Source organism: Cricetulus griseus, assembly GCF_003668045.3.
Source record: "Cricetulus griseus strain 17A/GY chromosome 1 unlocalized genomic scaffold, alternate assembly CriGri-PICRH-1.0 chr1_1, whole genome shotgun sequence".
In the NCBI taxonomy this organism is placed as follows: Eukaryota; Metazoa; Chordata; class Mammalia; order Rodentia; family Cricetidae; genus Cricetulus; species Cricetulus griseus.
The window spans coordinates 107498126-107516612 of NW_023276807.1; the positions used below are offsets into that span (position 1 = coordinate 107498126).

Below are 18487 nucleotides of genomic sequence, written 5' to 3' on the forward strand. Positions count from 1 at the left end.
GTGCTTTATACTTACTTTAATTTCTGCACTGAAAAAGAAAAAAAAAAAGGTAAAAACATGACAAGTTACAGTGACATCATCTTGTCCTTAATCTCTGCATTGGGCCCAGGGGAGAAGGAGGGAAAGAGACAGGAAAACATTGAAGCATGGTGATCATGTGACCATAGCCTCAGTCTGGCTATGAAGGGCACTACTCGCCTAGACATGGTACTGTCAGCACGCCAGCTCAGGAACAAGACAGACAACAGTCAAGATACATTAAAAAAAAAAAAACAAAAACAAAACAAACAAAAAAACCCATGATTCCATTCTTAAAATCAAGCACAAAATCTGACAATGAGATCAAGGTTCACATGTCCCCATGGGATCTGGGGATAACTCCAGGGAGACAGCCATGTAACATGACTTACACCATGGAGTAGACACCTGCTCTACCCAGAATGCTGACACAGGGGTCTGCAGAGCAGCTCCTCCTCTCCAGTGCAGCTGCATCTTGCATGGGAAAGGAGAGCCGTGGCCTGCTCCCTACCCAGCTTCCTGATAAGCTGCAAGAGCCACAGGGGCTGGGGTCTGTGCTTTGGAGGCTGCTGCCTCTGGAATGTTCCACACTCTCACGGTCTGGTGGGCAGTAAGTTTTCAGGTACGCTCCACATGCTGTTTAGGTGCTTGCTTTATTTCTCATGTGCAAACTGTTACTGTCTAAAGCTTTCAGAAGGACGCGTACAGACATAGACTCCCTGTAGAGAGGAGGGTATTCGCAGGCCCTGCTCACTCCCGGGACAGGCGGGAAGGGGAGCGTTACAGAAATAGTTAAGAGAAGGGTGCTCTGAGGCAGTTAAAAATCTAGTCCCTGATTCGGTCCGTGGGGTGAGCGGCGTCCTCAGTAGGTGATTGTCCACTCCTTCACAGAGGCGTCATGGGAAGTGGTGACCAATGTGTGCTCATCCAGCCAGGCCAGGCTGCTGACATGGTGCAGCCGGTGAGCATCTGGGAAAAAGAGTGCAATTTGAGGAAACAGGCTCACCTTGCCTCTCCCTATATTTGAGTAAGAAGAGAACCACAGGGCTATAGTTGTCAGAGAGAACCAGAAACTACCACAGTGGCAGCTTCACTTTCATAAGGACAAATTTGTGAGGACAGAGCTCAGCCTTGCACCAATTCCAGGCGAACCAATAGTACCTCCAGGCTTCTTACCGCCCATGCCAAGTGGCTCCTCTTAAAAGTCCCAACACTTGATGATTCTCCCTTTTCACACACACAGCAACAGAACAGACAAGATAGAACAGACACAAAGCGGTTCCACAGGATCTACATTTACAGACTCAAACAATTAAACAGGGAAAACAGCCAGCTCCACAATGGCTCTGGCTGTGCTCAACAGACAAATCAGTTATTCTCAGATCAACACAGCACGGCCAGTGTTTATATGCCATATACACTTCTAGCCAACTAACTGGTTTGAAGTGTACCGACGTTGTGTCAGTTTATATGCAAATGATGCTATGTATTTCGAACAAAGACCTTGAGGTCTTTGGATTTTGCTGAGGTCCTGTCACTAGTGTCCTATGTAGCACTAAAGTGGAAGAGGTGGGGTATGGACAAGAAAGAGATTGAGGACCTGACTGGTGTCCCCTCCAGAAGTCATACTGGAGCAATGGGACTCAAGCTGTCCTCGCACCTCCATTATTCTTGACTTCAACCATGAGACTGAACCTTTGTGATTCCTTCAGCTCAAACTTCTCATAAAGCTCCAGGGACCTCACAGTTCCAGGAAAGAGGTCCCTGGACAGGATTCCTAGTCCCATGGCCCAGGTAGCTTCTAGTCTAGATCAGCGGCTCCTGGGCCTGAGAACTCCAAAGTTTCAGCACTCAACATGGCAAGGCTCACACATGGTGAGCACCTTGTGTTCAGGAGTCTGTGACCACAGCAGACAGATGCCAACCCATTCTCTGCACCTCTAGGGCAGACACAGTAACTTGCCAATCCATTTCATTTGTGAAATCTCTAGATTTCCTTACAAACCAAAATGGCTCCTTGGAAGCAGCTTCTGGGTTCCTCTTCCTTGTCTGCCTTCCATGAATACTGACACAGCAGGATATAGTGGGCCTCCCTAACTTGCAGCTATTGGAGTGGTCTGAGTACAGCTTTAAGATAGGCTAGGATCCCTGTTCCCATAAACACAGAAGGTTGCCACCTCTGTAACAGGGTAGGTGAAGGGGACAGTATAAAAATGGAATATAGCCGTTCCAGTCAGACCACCAGCCATATGTGACTCTGGACCCTAGCATGGAGCTACCAGCAGGATCAGTGTGGTAAGATGATGGATAATCAAAATAATGCTTTAAAAATGTCTCCTTTGAAATTATGGCTACTTGGAAAAGCATGGTTCCCATTATCCTTCTGCTGCCGTCACCATGGTGGGACTGAGCTAACTTGGTGGTTGTGGGCTTAGGCGAAGGAGCAGGATGGGGAGGAGAGGTGTCAAAAGCTTTTCCTCATGTAGCTCCTACATATGGAGATCAAGGATTCCTGCCATAAGCAATGTCTTAAGATCCCTCTGCAAGGCCAGCAGAGTGCCTGGTGTGTGCTAGAGGAAAGGATGGAGATATATCATCTCCTTCAGGTCACTTAAAGCACAAACCCCAGGGTCACTTGAGCCTAGGAAGCATGGTCAGAGAACTGACCCCTGAGGCCCAGGGATGAGTTACCTTGGATCTTGACTTTGGTCTCTGGGTCACTCACTCAGTGTCCACACGTACAGCATCATGTCCATGCCAGCTGAGGCAAAGTGTTCATTGTCTGGTGACCAAGCCAGGCACACGATTTTTGAACGGTGTCCACAAAAAACATTGTTCTAGTACAGAAAGAAAACAGAGGTGTTTGATTGTAGTGTTGGCCAGGGTACTCTGTGTCCTTCCTCCCAGCCAGCCCTCACAGTAACAGAGAAGCCCTAATGTCCCTGATCACTACCAGCATCCTCCCAATAGCTCCACCAGGTGTCTGACACTCATGGAGATGAAGACATAGCTGAGGAAGTCAAAGCCTAAGAGCACCTGGCTAGAGTCCTCCCCTGTGCCTTCAAGTATAGTACATAGGGGTCTGCACCCTACTCACCGAGTAGTCATCGGCCACACTGAACACTGTGACCACCTTGCTGGCATCACACACAGCCAGGAAGGCACCATCATGGGAGTAGGCCAAGTCTGTCACTGGCCCCTTGGCTTCTAGGAGCTTGCCTTCATTCTTTAGCGTGGAGCCCAGGATGGAGTAAACACGCACTTTGCCATCCTGTAGGCAGGGACACAAAGCAGTCGCTCCTTAACATACACACCATGTGCCCTGTCATAGGGGAAGGTCAGGGTTTGCTCTGCCATGGTTCTGTAGGCACCAGTCCATGCCTGGGGCTCTGGCTGCCAAGAAACAGCTGCTTCCTCCTCACATACTCCTTACTTATTTAATCTCAGCTTCCTCCTCACCTGGGCAGAAATGTCTGGACCCCAAGCCTCCCCAGTCTCACTCTGTGGGCTGGCTGCCAAGGAAGCCCCCTAAATATAGTGCTCATGGCTCCCTGAAAGGTCAACCTGAAGCAAACGGCACAAATAGCTTCCCAACCTCTGGGGCGCCAGTTGTGTCTGGCAAGGTACATATATCTGCTCCAGCATGCTTCCTGTCACCATGTGCCAGGTACACCTTGAGTAATAGCCATTCTTGCTGGTTGACTACATCCGGAATTAACGGAAACCTAAGTGGCTAGGTACATCTGTGAGGATTATTTTTCCTTATTTAAAGGATCCAAAAAGTGGGAAGAAGCACTTTTAATCCAGATCTTTTGAGTCAGGATTAAATGATGCACCTTAATCTGGGCTACATCTGCTGCTCGCCTATATAAAGGCCATGGAAGAAGCAAGCTTGCTCTCTATCTGCTTGTTCTTGATCTCACTGGCAAGTTCATCCTTTCACTACCATTGGAGCCTATCTTTGGGATTCCAGCATACACTCAAGACCTTGGCCTTCTCCAGGCTCCAAGGTCACAAAATAAAGAAAAGGGTCTTACCGAGCTTCCAACAGCCACTGTGTCCCCACCAGGGTGCACGGCCACGACTTCGGGCTCATAGCCAGGGTTGTCGATACTGAAGCACTTTTTCTGGTCCTTCAGGAGGACAACCTGTGACAGGGAAGATATAGTCAGATCAGTGGCCCCTTAAGACAACACTGCTCATCAGCAGGAAAGGTGGATTCTGCTTAAGGGCTCTGGACTCTAAGGCACACCTGCCATCTTTTGATGGAGACTTTTCCTTCCTCAACAAAAGGACCATGGTACTGTTAAGTCGCAGGCCAGAATTGAGGAAAGACCTCCAGACTAAAATGCACAATGCTCCTAGGAAAAAGGTTGAGCACTTGACTCCTCAGATTCCACTCCAGGCATCTCTGCTCTGCAGGGAGGTACCCTAGAGGCCAATCCAGATAGATGTCCTGGAGGGAGATCTTTTGCTAATTTGATGGCTTAGCAAGCCTAGCTCAACAGAGCCAAATAACTGGCATTTTGCTACCTACCCTAATACTATGTACACTCGCATTATCCGGAGCATGTCCTTCCCTACTGGAGCCTCCGTACTCAGCCTGGGGCCTAGAATTATGAGGACCAGGGTTAAGAATTCCCCATTTGTGTCTATTTTCCCCACTAAATCTGCTTCCTATACGTTACAGCACTTAGAGCATACACTGTTACTACCTTCCTGCATCCATATCTAAACACATCTATCTAGGTCCCACGGTCTCAATACAAACCACAAAACTCACCCACAAAACCACCCTAAGAAAGCCCACTTACACCAATTGTTAACTTGAATTTGAAAGGAGGGCCCCCTCGAAGAATGCTGCAGTTATCATCACTCCCAGTGGCTGGTCGGTAGGGCCTGCTCTGCTTGATGTCCACACAGTTGATGACTTTGTTGTGTGCTGTGATCTCACCCACAGAAGAGCCACCCTCCCATAAGAAGATGGCTCCAATCCTTTCCCGGTCAGTGTCGAGGAGAGAGAGGAGAAAAAAAAAAAAAAATCAATCCCAGAAAGACAATGGGAACCCCAATGGTCAAGCTGCTAGAGCATAGGCCTATGGTGGATATTGCATACCTGAGGATGCTATAGGGATTGATATGCACTAAGGACTGCTTTGGGGCTTTAAAGCTCATGTCCAAAGGTGTCTCAGAAGAGATGGAGGCTATGTAGGAAAGGGGCCAGCTGTCCATGGCAGCATGGCCCAGTATTAGCACCTCCACCAAGGATGGAGCTACAGGGAGCAGTTTCTTTCTGGCTTCATCACTTCCTAAGTTTCTTTGGGAAGGCCAGGAATAGGCAAGTTGGTATCTCTTAGTAGAAAGGAGCTAGCCGACTCAGTGCTGGTACCCATGACAACCAATTGTTATAGCTACTTAGGAGAAAAACCTGGGCTGCAGCTCTCACCCCACTGGACACTAGTCCTGATAGGGCAACCACCTCCCCAACAGATCTTTTCACGTCTTTGGCATGCACAGAGAAAGCTCAAGTGATGGGCCCATCTAGAAGAAAAAAACTGGCTCAGAGGGGTTATGTGTAACCACTGAGGGGATTCCCCTGTAAAGTAACACATTTCTCTCTCAATCCCCTACCCCTTTCTTGCTGCCTGGGATGCAGGTACAACAACTGTAGGGGAGGTGGTCCGAGGACAGCTTTAAGATAGGCTAGGATCCCTGTTCCCATAAACACAGAAGGTTGCCACCTCTGTAACAGGGTAGGTGAAGGGGACAGTATAAAAATGGAATATAGCCGTTTCAGTCAGGACCACCAGCCATATGTGACTCTGGACCCTAGCATGGAGCTACCAGCAGGATCAGTGTGGTAAGATGATGGATAATCAAAATAATGCTTTAAAAATGTCTCCTTTGAAATTATGGCTACTTGGAAAAGCATGGTTCCCATTATCCTTCTGCTGCCGTCACCATGGTGGGACTGAGCTAACTTGGTGGTTGTGGGCTTAGGCATAGGAGCAGGGTGGGGAAGAGAGGTGTCAAAAGCTTTTCCTCATGTAGCTCCTACATATGGAGATCAAGCATTCCTGCCATAAGCAATGTCTTAAGATCCCTCTGCAAGGCCAGCAGAGTGCCTGGTGTGTGCTAGAGGAAAGGATGGAGATACATCATCTCCTTCAGGTCACTTAAAGCACAAACCCCAGGGTCACTTGAGCTTAGGGAGCATGGTCAGAGAACTGACCCCTGAGGCCCAGGGATGAGTTACCTTGGATCTTAACTTTGGTCTCTGGGTCACTAAGTGTCCACACGTACACCATCATGTCCATGCCACCTGAGGCAAAGTGTTCATTGTCTGGTGACCAAGCCAGGCACACGATTTTTGCATGGTGTCCATAAAAAACATTGTTCTCCTAATATAGAAAGAAAACAGAGGTGTTAGATTGTAGTGTTGGCCAGGGTACTATGTGTCCTTCCTCCCAGTAACAGAGAGAAGCCCTAATGTCCTTGATCACTACCAGCATCCTCCCAATAGCTCCACCAGGTGTCTGACACTCATGGAGATGAAGACATAGCTGAGGAAGTCAAAGCCTAAGAGCACCTGGCTAGAGTCCTCCCATGTGCCTTCAAGTATAGTATATAGGGGTCTGCACCCTACTCACCGAGTAGTCATCGGCCACACTGAACACTGTGACCACCTTGCTGGCATCACACACAGCCAGGAAGGCACCATCATGGGAGTAGGCCAAGTCTGTCACTGGCCCCTTGGCTTCTAGGAGCTTGCCTTCATTCTTTAGCGTGGAGCCCAGGATGGAGTAAACACGCACTTTGCCATCCTGTAGGCAGGGACACAAAGCAGTCGCTCCTTAACATACACACCATGTGCCCTGTCATAGGGGAAGGTCAGGGTTTGCTCTGCCATGGTTCTGTAGGCACCAGTCCATGCCTGGGGCTCTGGCTGCCAAGAAACATCTGCTTCCTCCTCACATACTCCTTACTTATTTAATCTCAGCTTCCTCCTCACCTGGGCAGAAATGTCTGGACCCCAAGCCTCCCCAGTCTCATTCTGTATTGGCTGGCTGCCAAGGAGACCCCCTAAATAGTGCTCATGGCTCCCTGAAAGGTCAACCTGAAGCAAACGGCACAAATAGCTTCCCAACCTCTGGGGCGCCAGTTGTGTCTGGCAAGGTACATATATCTGCTCCAGCATGCTTCCTGTCACCACGTGCCAGGTACACCTTGAGTAATAGCCATTCTTGCTGGTTGACTACATCCGGAATTAACGGAAACCTAAGTGGCTAGGTACATCTGTGAGGATTATTTTTCCTTATTTAAAGGATCCAAAAAGTGGGAAGAAGCACTTTTAATCCAGATCTTTTGAGTCAGGATTAAATGATGCACCTTAATCTGGGCTACATCTGCTGCTCGCCTATATAAAGGCCATGGAAGAAGCAAGCTTGCTCTCTATCTGCTTGTTCTTGATCTCACTGGCAAGTTCATCCTTTCACTACCATTGGAGCCTATCTTTGGGATTCCAGCATACACTCAAGACCTTGGCCTTCTCCAGGCTCCAAGGTCACAAAATAAAGAAAAGGGTCTTACCGAGCTTCCAACAGCCACTGTGTCCCCACCAGGGTGCACGGCCACGACTTCGGGCTCATAGCCAGGGTTGTCGATACTGAAGCACTTTTTCTGGTCCTTCAGGAGGACAACCTGTGACAGGGAAGATATAGTCAGATCAGTGGCCCCTTAAGACAACACTGCTCATCAGCAGGAAAGGTGGATTCTGCTTAAGGGCTCTGGACTCTAAGGCACACCTGCCATCTTTTGATGGAGACTTTTCCTTCCTCAACAAAAGGACCATGGTACTGTTAAGTCGCAGGCCAGAATTGAGGAAAGACCTCCAGACTAAAATGCACAATGCTCCTAGGAAAAAGGTTGAGCACTTGACTCCTCAGATTCCACTCCAGGCATCTCTGCTCTGCAGGGAGGTACCCTAGAGGCCAATCCAGATAGATGTCCTGGAGGGAGATCTTTTGCTAATTTGATGGCTTAGCAAGCCTAGCTCAACAGAGCCAAATAACTGGCATTTTGCTACCTACCCTAATACTATGTACACTCGCATTATCCGGAGCATGTCCTTCCCTACTGGAGCCTCCGTACTCAGCCTGGGGCCTAGAATTATGAGGACCAGGGTTAAGAATTCCCCATTTGTGTCTATTTTCCCCACTAAATCTGCTTCCTATACGTTACAGCACTTAGAGCATACACTGTTACTACCTTCCTGCATCCATATCTAAACACATCTATCTAGGTCCCACGGTCTCAATACAAACCACAAAACTCACCCACAAAACCACCCTAAGAAAGCCCACTTACACCAATTGTTAACTTGAATTTGAAAGGAGGGCCCCCTCGAAGAATGCTGCAGTTATCATCACTCCCAGTGGCTGGTCGGTAGGGCCTGCTCTGCTTGATGTCCACACAGTTGATGACTTTGTTGTGTGCTGTGATCTCACCCACAGAAGAGCCACCCTCCCATAAGAAGATGGCTCCAATCCTTTCCCGGTCAGTGTCGAGGAGAGAGAGGAGAAAAAAAAAAAAAAATCAATCCCAGAAAGACAATGGGAACCCCAATGGTCAAGCTGCTAGAGCATAGGCCTATGGTGGATATTGCATACCTGAGGATGCTATAGGGATTGATATGCACTAAGGACTGCTTTGGGGCTTTAAAGCTCATGTCCAAAGGTGTCTCAGAAGAGATGGAGGCTATGTAGGAAAGGGGCCAGCTGTCCATGGCAGCATGGCCCAGTATTAGCACCTCCACCAAGGATGGAGCTACAGGGAGCAGTTTCTTTCTGGCTTCATCACTTCCTAAGTTTCTTTGGGAAGGCCAGGAATAGGCAAGTTGGTATCTCTTAGTAGAAAGGAGCTAGCCGACTCAGTGCTGGTACCCATGACAACCAATTGTTATAGCTACTTAGGAGAAAAACCTGGGCTGCAGCTCTCACCCCACTGGACACTAGTCCTGATAGGGCAACCACCTCCCCAACAGATCTTTTCACGTCTTTGGCATGCACAGAGAAAGCTCAAGTGATGGGCCCATCTAGAAGAAAAAAACTGGCTCAGAGGGGTTATGTGTAACCACTGAGGGGATTCCCCTGTAAAGTAACACATTTCTCTCTCAATCCCCTACCCCTTTCTTGCTGCCTGGGATGCAGGTACAACAACTGTAGGGGAGGTGGTCCGAGGACAGCTTTAAGATAGGCTAGGATCCCTGTTCCCATAAACACAGAAGGTTGCCACCTCTGTAACAGGGTAGGTGAAGGGGACAGTATAAAAATGGAATATAGCCGTTTCAGTCAGGACCACCAGCCATATGTGACTCTGGACCCTAGCATGGAGCTACCAGCAGGATCAGTGTGGTAAGATGATGGATAATCAAAATAATGCTTTAAAAATGTCTCCTTTGAAATTATGGCTACTTGGAAAAGCATGGTTCCCATTATCCTTCTGCTGCCGTCACCATGGTGGGACTGAGCTAACTTGGTGGTTGTGGGCTTAGGCATAGGAGCAGGGTGGGGAAGAGAGGTGTCAAAAGCTTTTCCTCATGTAGCTCCTACATATGGAGATCAAGCATTCCTGCCATAAGCAATGTCTTAAGATCCCTCTGCAAGGCCAGCAGAGTGCCTGGTGTGTGCTAGAGGAAAGGATGGAGATACATCATCTCCTTCAGGTCACTTAAAGCACAAACCCCAGGGTCACTTGAGCTTAGGGAGCATGGTCAGAGAACTGACCCCTGAGGCCCAGGGATGAGTTACCTTGGATCTTAACTTTGGTCTCTGGGTCACTAAGTGTCCACACGTACACCATCATGTCCATGCCACCTGAGGCAAAGTGTTCATTGTCTGGTGACCAAGCCAGGCACACGATTTTTGCATGGTGTCCATAAAAAACATTGTTCTCCTAATATAGAAAGAAAACAGAGGTGTTAGATTGTAGTGTTGGCCAGGGTACTATGTGTCCTTCCTCCCAGTAACAGAGAGAAGCCCTAATGTCCTTGATCACTACCAGCATCCTCCCAATAGCTCCACCAGGTGTCTGACACTCATGGAGATGAAGACATAGCTGAGGAAGTCAAAGCCTAAGAGCACCTGGCTAGAGTCCTCCCATGTGCCTTCAAGTATAGTATATAGGGGTCTGCACCCTACTCACCGAGTAGTCATCAGCCACACTGAACACTGTGACCACCTTGCTGGCATCACACACAGCCAGGAAGGCACCATCATGGGAGTAGGCCAAGTCTGTCACTGGCCCCTTGGCTTCTAGGAGCTTGCCTTCATTCTTTAGCGTGGAGCCCAGGATGGAGTAAACACGCACTTTGCCATCCTGTAGGCAGGGACACAAAGCAGTCGCTCCTTAACATACACACCATGTGCCCTGTCATAGGGGAAGGTCAGGGTTTGCTCTGCCATGGTTCTGTAGGCACCAGTCCATGCCTGGGGCTCTGGCTGCCAAGAAACATCTGCTTCCTCCTCACATACTCCTTACTTATTTAATCTCAGCTTCCTCCTCACCTGGGCAGAAATGTCTGGACCCCAAGCCTCCCCAGTCTCATTCTGTATTGGCTGGCTGCCAAGGAGACCCCCTAAATAGTGCTCATGGCTCCCTGAAAGGTCAACCTGAAGCAAACGGCACAAATAGCTTCCCAACCTCTGGGGCGCCAGTTGTGTCTGGCAAGGTACATATATCTGCTCCAGCATGCTTCCTGTCACCATGTGCCAGGTACACCTTGAGTAATAGCCATTCTTGCTGGTTGACTACATCCGGAATTAACGGAAACCTAAGTGGCTAGGTACATCTGTGAGGATTATTTTTCCTTATTTAAAGGATCCAAAAAGTGGGAAGAAGCACTTTTAATCCAGATCTTTTGAGTCAGGATTAAATGATGCACCTTAATCTGGGCTACATCTGCTGCTCGCCTATATAAAGGCCATGGAAGAAGCAAGCTTGCTCTCTATCTGCTTGTTCTTGATCTCACTGGCAAGTTCATCCTTTCACTACCATTGGAGCCTATCTTTGGGATTCCAGCATACACTCAAGACCCTGGCCTTCTCCAGGCTCCAAGGTCACAAAATAAAGAAAAGGGTCTTACCGAGCTTCCAACAGCCACTGTGTCCCCACCAGGGTGCACGGCCACGACTTCGGGCTCATAGCCAGGGTTGTCGATACTGAAGCACTTTTTCTGGTCCTTCAGGAGGACAACCTGTGACAGGGAAGATATAGTCAGATCAGTGGCCCCTTAAGACAACACTGCTCATCAGCAGGAAAGGTGGATTCTGCTTAAGGGCTCTGGACTCTAAGGCACACCTGCCATCTTTTGATGGAGACTTTTCCTTCCTCAACAAAAGGACCATGGTACTGTTAAGTCGCAGGCCAGAATTGAGGAAAGACCTCCAGACTAAAATGCACAATGCTCCTAGGAAAAAGGTTGAGCACTTGACTCCTCAGATTCCACTCCAGGCATCTCTGCTCTGCAGGGAGGTACCCTAGAGGCCAATCCAGATAGATGTCCTGGAGGGAGATCTTTTGCTAATTTGATGGCTTAGCAAGCCTAGCTCAACAGAGCCAAATAACTGGCATTTTGCTACCTACCCTAATACTATGTACACTCGCATTATCCGGAGCATGTCCTTCCCTACTGGAGCCTCCGTACTCAGCCTGGGGCCTAGAATTATGAGGACCAGGGTTAAGAATTCCCCATTTGTGTCTATTTTCCCCACTAAATCTGCTTCCTATACGTTACAGCACTTAGAGCATACACTGTTACTACCTTCCTGCATCCATATCTAAACACATCTATCTAGGTCCCACGGTCTCAATACAAACCACAAAACTCACCCACAAAACCACCCTAAGAAAGCCCACTTACACCAATTGTTAACTTGAATTTGAAAGGAGGGCCCCCTCGAAGAATGCTGCAGTTATCATCACTCCCAGTGGCTGGTCGGTAGGGCCTGCTCTGCTTGATGTCCACACAGTTGATGACTTTGTTGTGTGCTGTGATCTCACCCACAGAAGAGCCACCCTCCCATAAGAAGATGGCTCCAATCCTTTCCCGGTCAGTGTCGAGGAGAGAGAGGAGAAAAAAAAAAAAAATCAATCCCAGAAAGACAATGGGAACCCCAATGGTCAAGCTGCTAGAGCATAGGCCTATGGTGGATATTGCATACCTGAGGATGCTATAGGGATTGATATGCACTAAGGACTGCTTTGGGGCTTTAAAGCTCATGTCCAAAGGTGTCTCAGAAGAGATGGAGGCTATGTAGGAAAGGGGCCAGCTGTCCATGGCAGCATGGCCCAGTATTAGCACCTCCACCAAGGATGGAGCTACAGGGAGCAGTTTCTTTCTGGCTTCATCACTTCCTAAGTTTCTTTGGGAAGGCCAGGAATAGGCAAGTTGGTATCTCTTAGTAGAAAGGAGCTAGCCGACTCAGTGCTGGTACCCATGACAACCAATTGTTATAGCTACTTAGGAGAAAAACCTGGGCTGCAGCTCTCACCCCACTGGACACTAGTCCTGATAGGGCAACCACCTCCCCAACAGATCTTTTCACGTCTTTGGCATGCACAGAGAAAGCTCAAGTGATGGGCCCATCTAGAAGAAAAAAACTGGCTCAGAGGGGTTATGTGTAACCACTGAGGGGATTCCCCTGTAAAGTAACACATTTCTCTCTCAATCCCCTACCCCTTTCTTGCTGCCTGGGATGCAGGTACAACAACTGTAGGGGAGGTGGTCCGAGGACAGCTTTAAGATAGGCTAGGATCCCTGTTCCCATAAACACAGAAGGTTGCCACCTCTGTAACAGGGTAGGTGAAGGGGACAGTATAAAAATGGAATATAGCCGTTTCAGTCAGGACCACCAGCCATATGTGACTCTGGACCCTAGCATGGAGCTACCAGCAGGATCAGTGTGGTAAGATGATGGATAATCAAAATAATGCTTTAAAAATGTCTCCTTTGAAATTATGGCTACTTGGAAAAGCATGGTTCCCATTATCCTTCTGCTGCCGTCACCATGGTGGGACTGAGCTAACTTGGTGGTTGTGGGCTTAGGCATAGGAGCAGGGTGGGGAAGAGAGGTGTCGAAAGCTTTTCCTCATGTAGCTCCTACATATGGAGATCAAGCATTCCTGCCATAAGCAATGTCTTAAGATCCCTCTGCAAGGCCAGCAGAGTGCCTGGTGTGTGCTAGAGGAAAGGATGGAGATACATCATCTCCTTCAGGTCACTTAAAGCACAAACCCCAGGGTCACTTGAGCTTAGGGAGCATGGTCAGAGAACTGACCCCTGAGGCCCAGGGATGAGTTACCTTGGATCTTAACTTTGGTCTCTGGGTCACTAAGTGTCCACACGTACACCATCATGTCCATGCCACCTGAGGCAAAGTGTTCATTGTCTGGTGACCAAGCCAGGCACACGATTTTTGCATGGTGTCCATAAAAAACATTGTTCTCCTAATATAGAAAGAAAACAGAGGTGTTAGATTGTAGTGTTGGCCAGGGTACTATGTGTCCTTCCTCCCAGTAACAGAGAGAAGCCCTAATGTCCTTGATCACTACCAGCATCCTCCCAATAGCTCCACCAGGTGTCTGACACTCATGGAGATGAAGACATAGCTGAGGAAGTCAAAGCCTAAGAGCACCTGGCTAGAGTCCTCCCATGTGCCTTCAAGTATAGTATATAGGGGTCTGCACCCTACTCACCGAGTAGTCATCAGCCACACTGAACACTGTGACCACCTTGCTGGCATCACACACAGCCAGGAAGGCACCATCATGGGAGTAGGCCAAGTCTGTCACTGGCCCCTTGGCTTCTAGGAGCTTGCCTTCATTCTTTAGCGTGGAGCCCAGGATGGAGTAAACACGCACTTTGCCATCCTGTAGGCAGGGACACAAAGCAGTCACTCCTTAACATACACACCATGTGCCCTGTCATAGGGGAAGGTCAGGGTTTGCTCTGCCATGGTTCTGTAGGCACCAGTCCATGCCTGGGGCTCTGGCTGCCAAGAAACAGCTGCTTCCTCCTCACATACTCCTTACTTATTTAATCTCAGCTTCCTCCTTACCTGGGCAGAAATGTCTGGACCCCAAGCCTCCCCAGTCTCATTCTGTATTGGCTGGCTGCCAAGGAGACCCCCTAAAATAGTGCTCATGGCTCCCTGAAAGGTCAACCTGAAGAAAACGGCACAAATAGCTTCCCAACCTCTGGGGCGCCAGTTGTGTCTGGCAAGGTACATATATCTGCTCCAGCATGCTTCCTGTCACCATGTGCCAGGTACACCTTGAGTAATAGCCATTCTTGCTGGTTGACTACATCCGGAATTAACGGAAACCTAAGTGGCTAGGTACATCTGTGAGGATTATTTTTCCTTATTTAAAGGATCCAAAAAGTGGGAAGAAGCACTTTTAATCCAGATCTTTTGAGTCAGGATTAAATGATGCACCTTAATCTGGGCTACATCTGCTGCTCGCCTATATAAAGGCCATGGAAGAAGCAAGCTTGCTCTCTATCTGCTTGTTCTTGATCTCACTGGCAAGTTCATCCTTTCACTACCATTGGAGCCTATCTTTGGGATTCCAGCATACACTCAAGACCTTGGCCTTCTCCAGGCTCCAAGGTCACAAAATAAAGAAAAGGGTCTTACCGAGCTTCCAACAGCCACTGTGTCCCCACCAGGGTGCACGGCCACGACTTCGGGCTCATAGCCAGGGTTGTCGATACTGAAGCACTTTTTCTGGTCCTTCAGGAGGACAACCTGTGACAGGGAAGATATAGTCAGATCAGTGGCCCCTTAAGACAACACTGCTCATCAGCAGGAAAGGTGGATTCTGCTTAAGGGCTCTGGACTCTAAGGCACACCTGCCATCTTTTGATGGAGACTTTTCCTTCCTCAACAAAAGGACCATGGTACTGTTAAGTCGCAGGCCAGAATTGAGGAAAGACCTCCAGACTAAAATGCACAATGCTCCTAGGAAAAAGGTTGAGCACTTGACTCCTCAGATTCCACTCCAGGCATCTCTGCTCTGCAGGGAGGTACCCTAGAGGCCAATCCAGATAGATGTCCTGGAGGGAGATCTTTTGCTAATTTGATGGCTTAGCAAGCCTAGCTCAACAGAGCCAAATAACTGGCATTTTGCTACCTACCCTAATACTATGTACACTCGCATTATCCGGAGCATGTCCTTCCCTACTGGAGCCTCCGTACTCAGCCTGGGGCCTAGAATTATGAGGACCAGGGTTAAGAATTCCCCATTTGTGTCTATTTTCCCCACTAAATCTGCTTCCTATACGTTACAGCACTTAGAGCATACACTGTTACTACCTTCCTGCATCCATATCTAAACACATCTATCTAGGTCCCACGGTCTCAATACAAACCACAAAACTCACCCACAAAACCACCCTAAGAAAGCCCACTTACACCAATTGTTAACTTGAATTTGAAAGGAGGGCCCCCTCGAAGAATGCTGCAGTTATCATCACTCCCAGTGGCTGGTCGGTAGGGCCTGCTCTGCTTGATGTCCACACAGTTGATGACTTTGTTGTGTGCTGTGATCTCACCCACAGAAGAGCCACCCTCCCATAAGAAGATGGCTCCAATCCTTTCCCGGTCAGTGTCGAGGAGAGAGAGGAGAAAAAAAAAAAAAATCAATCCCAGAAAGACAATGGGAACCCCAATGGTCAAGCTGCTAGAGCATAGGCCTATGGTGGATATTGCATACCTGAGGATGCTATAGGGATTGATATGCACTAAGGACTGCTTTGGGGCTTTAAAGCTCATGTCCAAAGGTGTCTCAGAAGAGATGGAGGCTATGTAGGAAAGGGGCCAGCTGTCCATGGCAGCATGGCCCAGTATTAGCACCTCCACCAAGGATGGAGCTACAGGGAGCAGTTTCTTTCTGGCTTCATCACTTCCTAAGTTTCTTTGGGAAGGCCAGGAATAGGCAAGTTGGTATCTCTTAGTAGAAAGGAGCTAGCCGACTCAGTGCTGGTACCCATGACAACCAATTGTTATAGCTACTTAGGAGAAAAACCTGGGCTGCAGCTCTCACCCCACTGGACACTAGTCCTGATAGGGCAACCACCTCCCCAACAGATCTTTTCACGTCTTTGGCATGCACAGAGAAAGCTCAAGTGATGGGCCCATCTAGAAGAAAAAAACTGGCTCAGAGGGGTTATGTGTAACCACTGAGGGGATTCCCCTGTAAAGTAACACATTTCTCTCTCAATCCCCTACCCCTTTCTTGCTGCCTGGGATGCAGGTACAACAACTGTAGGGGAGGTGGTCCGAGGACAGCTTTAAGATAGGCTAGGATCCCTGTTCCCATAAACACAGAAGGTTGCCACCTCTGTAACAGGGTAGGTGAAGGGGACAGTATAAAAATGGAATATAGCCGTTTCAGTCAGGACCACCAGCCATATGTGACTCTGGACCCTAGCATGGAGCTACCAGCAGGATCAGTGTGGTAAGATGATGGATAATCAAAATAATGCTTTAAAAATGTCTCCTTTGAAATTATGGCTACTTGGAAAAGCATGGTTCCCATTATCCTTCTGCTGCCGTCACCATGGTGGGACTGAGCTAACTTGGTGGTTGTGGGCTTAGGCATAGGAGCAGGGTGGGGAAGAGAGGTGTCAAAAGCTTTTCCTCATGTAGCTCCTACATATGGAGATCAAGCATTCCTGCCATAAGCAATGTCTTAAGATCCCTCTGCAAGGCCAGCAGAGTGCCTGGTGTGTGCTAGAGGAAAGGATGGAGATACATCATCTCCTTCAGGTCACTTAAAGCACAAACCCCAGGGTCACTTGAGCTTAGGGAGCATGGTCAGAGAACTGACCCCTGAGGCCCAGGGATGAGTTACCTTGGATCTTAACTTTGGTCTCTGGGTCACTAAGTGTCCACACGTACACCATCATGTCCATGCCACCTGAGGCAAAGTGTTCATTGTCTGGTGACCAAGCCAGGCACACGATTTTTGCATGGTGTCCATAAAAAACATTGTTCTCCTAATATAGAAAGAAAACAGAGGTGTTAGATTGTAGTGTTGGCCAGGGTACTATGTGTCCTTCCTCCCAGTAACAGAGAGAAGCCCTAATGTCCTTGATCACTACCAGCATCCTCCCAATAGCTCCACCAGGTGTCTGACACTCATGGAGATGAAGACATAGCTGAGGAAGTCAAAGCCTAAGAGCACCTGGCTAGAGTCCTCCCATGTGCCTTCAAGTATAGTATATAGGGGTCTGCACCCTACTCACCGAGTAGTCATCAGCCACACTGAACACTGTGACCACCTTGCTGGCATCACACACAGCCAGGAAGGCACCATCATGGGAGTAGGCCAAGTCTGTCACTGGCCCCTTGGCTTCTAGGAGCTTGCCTTCATTCTTTAGCGTGGAGCCCAGGATGGAGTAAACACGCACTTTGCCATCCTGTAGGCAGGGACACAAAGCAGTCACTCCTTAACATACACACCATGTGCCCTGTCATAGGGGAAGGTCAGGGTTTGCTCTGCCATGGTTCTGTAGGCACCAGTCCATGCCTGGGGCTCTGGCTGCCAAGAAACAGCTGCTTCCTCCTCACATACTCCTTACTTATTTAATCTCAGCTTCCTCCTTACCTGGGCAGAAATGTCTGGACCCCAAGCCTCCCCAGTCTCATTCTGTATTGGCTGGCTGCCAAGGAGACCCCCTAAAATAGTGCTCATGGCTCCCTGAAAGGTCAACCTGAAGAAAACGGCACAAATAGCTTCCCAACCTCTGGGGCGCCAGTTGTGTCTGGCAAGGTACATATATCTGCTCCAGCATGCTTCCTGTCACCATGTGCCAGGTACACCTTGAGTAATAGCCATTCTTGCTGGTTGACTACATCCGGAATTAACGGAAACCTAAGTGGCTAGGTACATCTGTGAGGATTATTTTTCCTTATTTAAAGGATCCAAAAAGTGGGAAGAAGCACTTTTAATCCAGATCTTTTGAGTCAGGATTAAATGATGCACCTTAATCTGGGCTACATCTGCTGCTCGCCTATATAAAGGCCATGGAAGAAGCAAGCTTGCTCTCTATCTGCTTGTTCTTGATCTCACTGGCAAGTTCATCCTTTCACTACCATTGGAGCCTATCTTTGGGATTCCAGCATACACTCAAGACCCTGGCCTTCTCCAGGCTCCAAGGTCACAAAATAAAGAAAAGGGTCTTACCGAGCTTCCAACAGCCACTGTGTCCCCACCAGGGTGCACGGCCACGACTTCGGGCTCATAGCCAGGGTTGTCGATACTGAAGCACTTTTTCTGGTCCTTCAGGAGGACAACCTGTGACAGGGAAGATATAGTCAGATCAGTGGCCCCTTAAGACAACACTGCTCATCAGCAGGAAAGGTGGATTCTGCTTAAGGGCTCTGGACTCTAAGGCACACCTGCC

General features: G+C 48.6%; 2 protein-coding genes across 2 annotated transcripts in view; both read right to left on the minus strand.

Annotated features, from left to right (window-relative positions):
- LOC107980379 (WD repeat-containing protein 1-like) lies at positions 1-11853 on the minus strand. Its single transcript, XM_035453029.1, has 15 exons — positions 11840-11853; positions 11662-11734; positions 11162-11272; positions 10222-10395; positions 9828-9972; positions 8688-8775; positions 8386-8566; positions 7609-7719; positions 6669-6842; positions 6275-6419; positions 4833-5013; positions 4056-4166; positions 3116-3289; positions 2710-2855; positions 1-987 (listed from the first exon to the last, which is right to left on the minus strand). The coding sequence occupies exons 1-11, from the start codon at positions 11851-11853 to the stop codon at positions 4841-4843; spliced, it is 1389 nt and encodes a 462-aa protein (XP_035308920.1). The 3' UTR covers positions 1-987; positions 2710-2855; positions 3116-3289; positions 4056-4166; positions 4833-4840.
- The window catches only part of LOC113832249 (WD repeat-containing protein 1-like), an 11979-nt gene continuing 3855 nt past the window's right edge, over positions 10364-18487 (minus strand). Inside the window, exons 6-16 of the mRNA XM_035453030.1 lie at positions 18268-18378; positions 17327-17500; positions 16933-17077; positions 15793-15880; positions 15492-15672; positions 14715-14825; positions 13774-13947; positions 13380-13524; positions 11939-12119; positions 11162-11272; positions 10364-10395 (exon numbers count right to left, since the gene is read on the minus strand). Of these exons, the coding sequence (XP_035308921.1) occupies positions 11947-12119; positions 13380-13524; positions 13774-13947; positions 14715-14825; positions 15492-15672; positions 15793-15880; positions 16933-17077; positions 17327-17500; positions 18268-18378 (1302 nt within the window). The 3' untranslated portion in view covers positions 10364-10395; positions 11162-11272; positions 11939-11946. The remainder of the gene's footprint in view (positions 10396-11161; positions 11273-11938; positions 12120-13379; positions 13525-13773; positions 13948-14714; positions 14826-15491; positions 15673-15792; positions 15881-16932; positions 17078-17326; positions 17501-18267; positions 18379-18487) is intronic.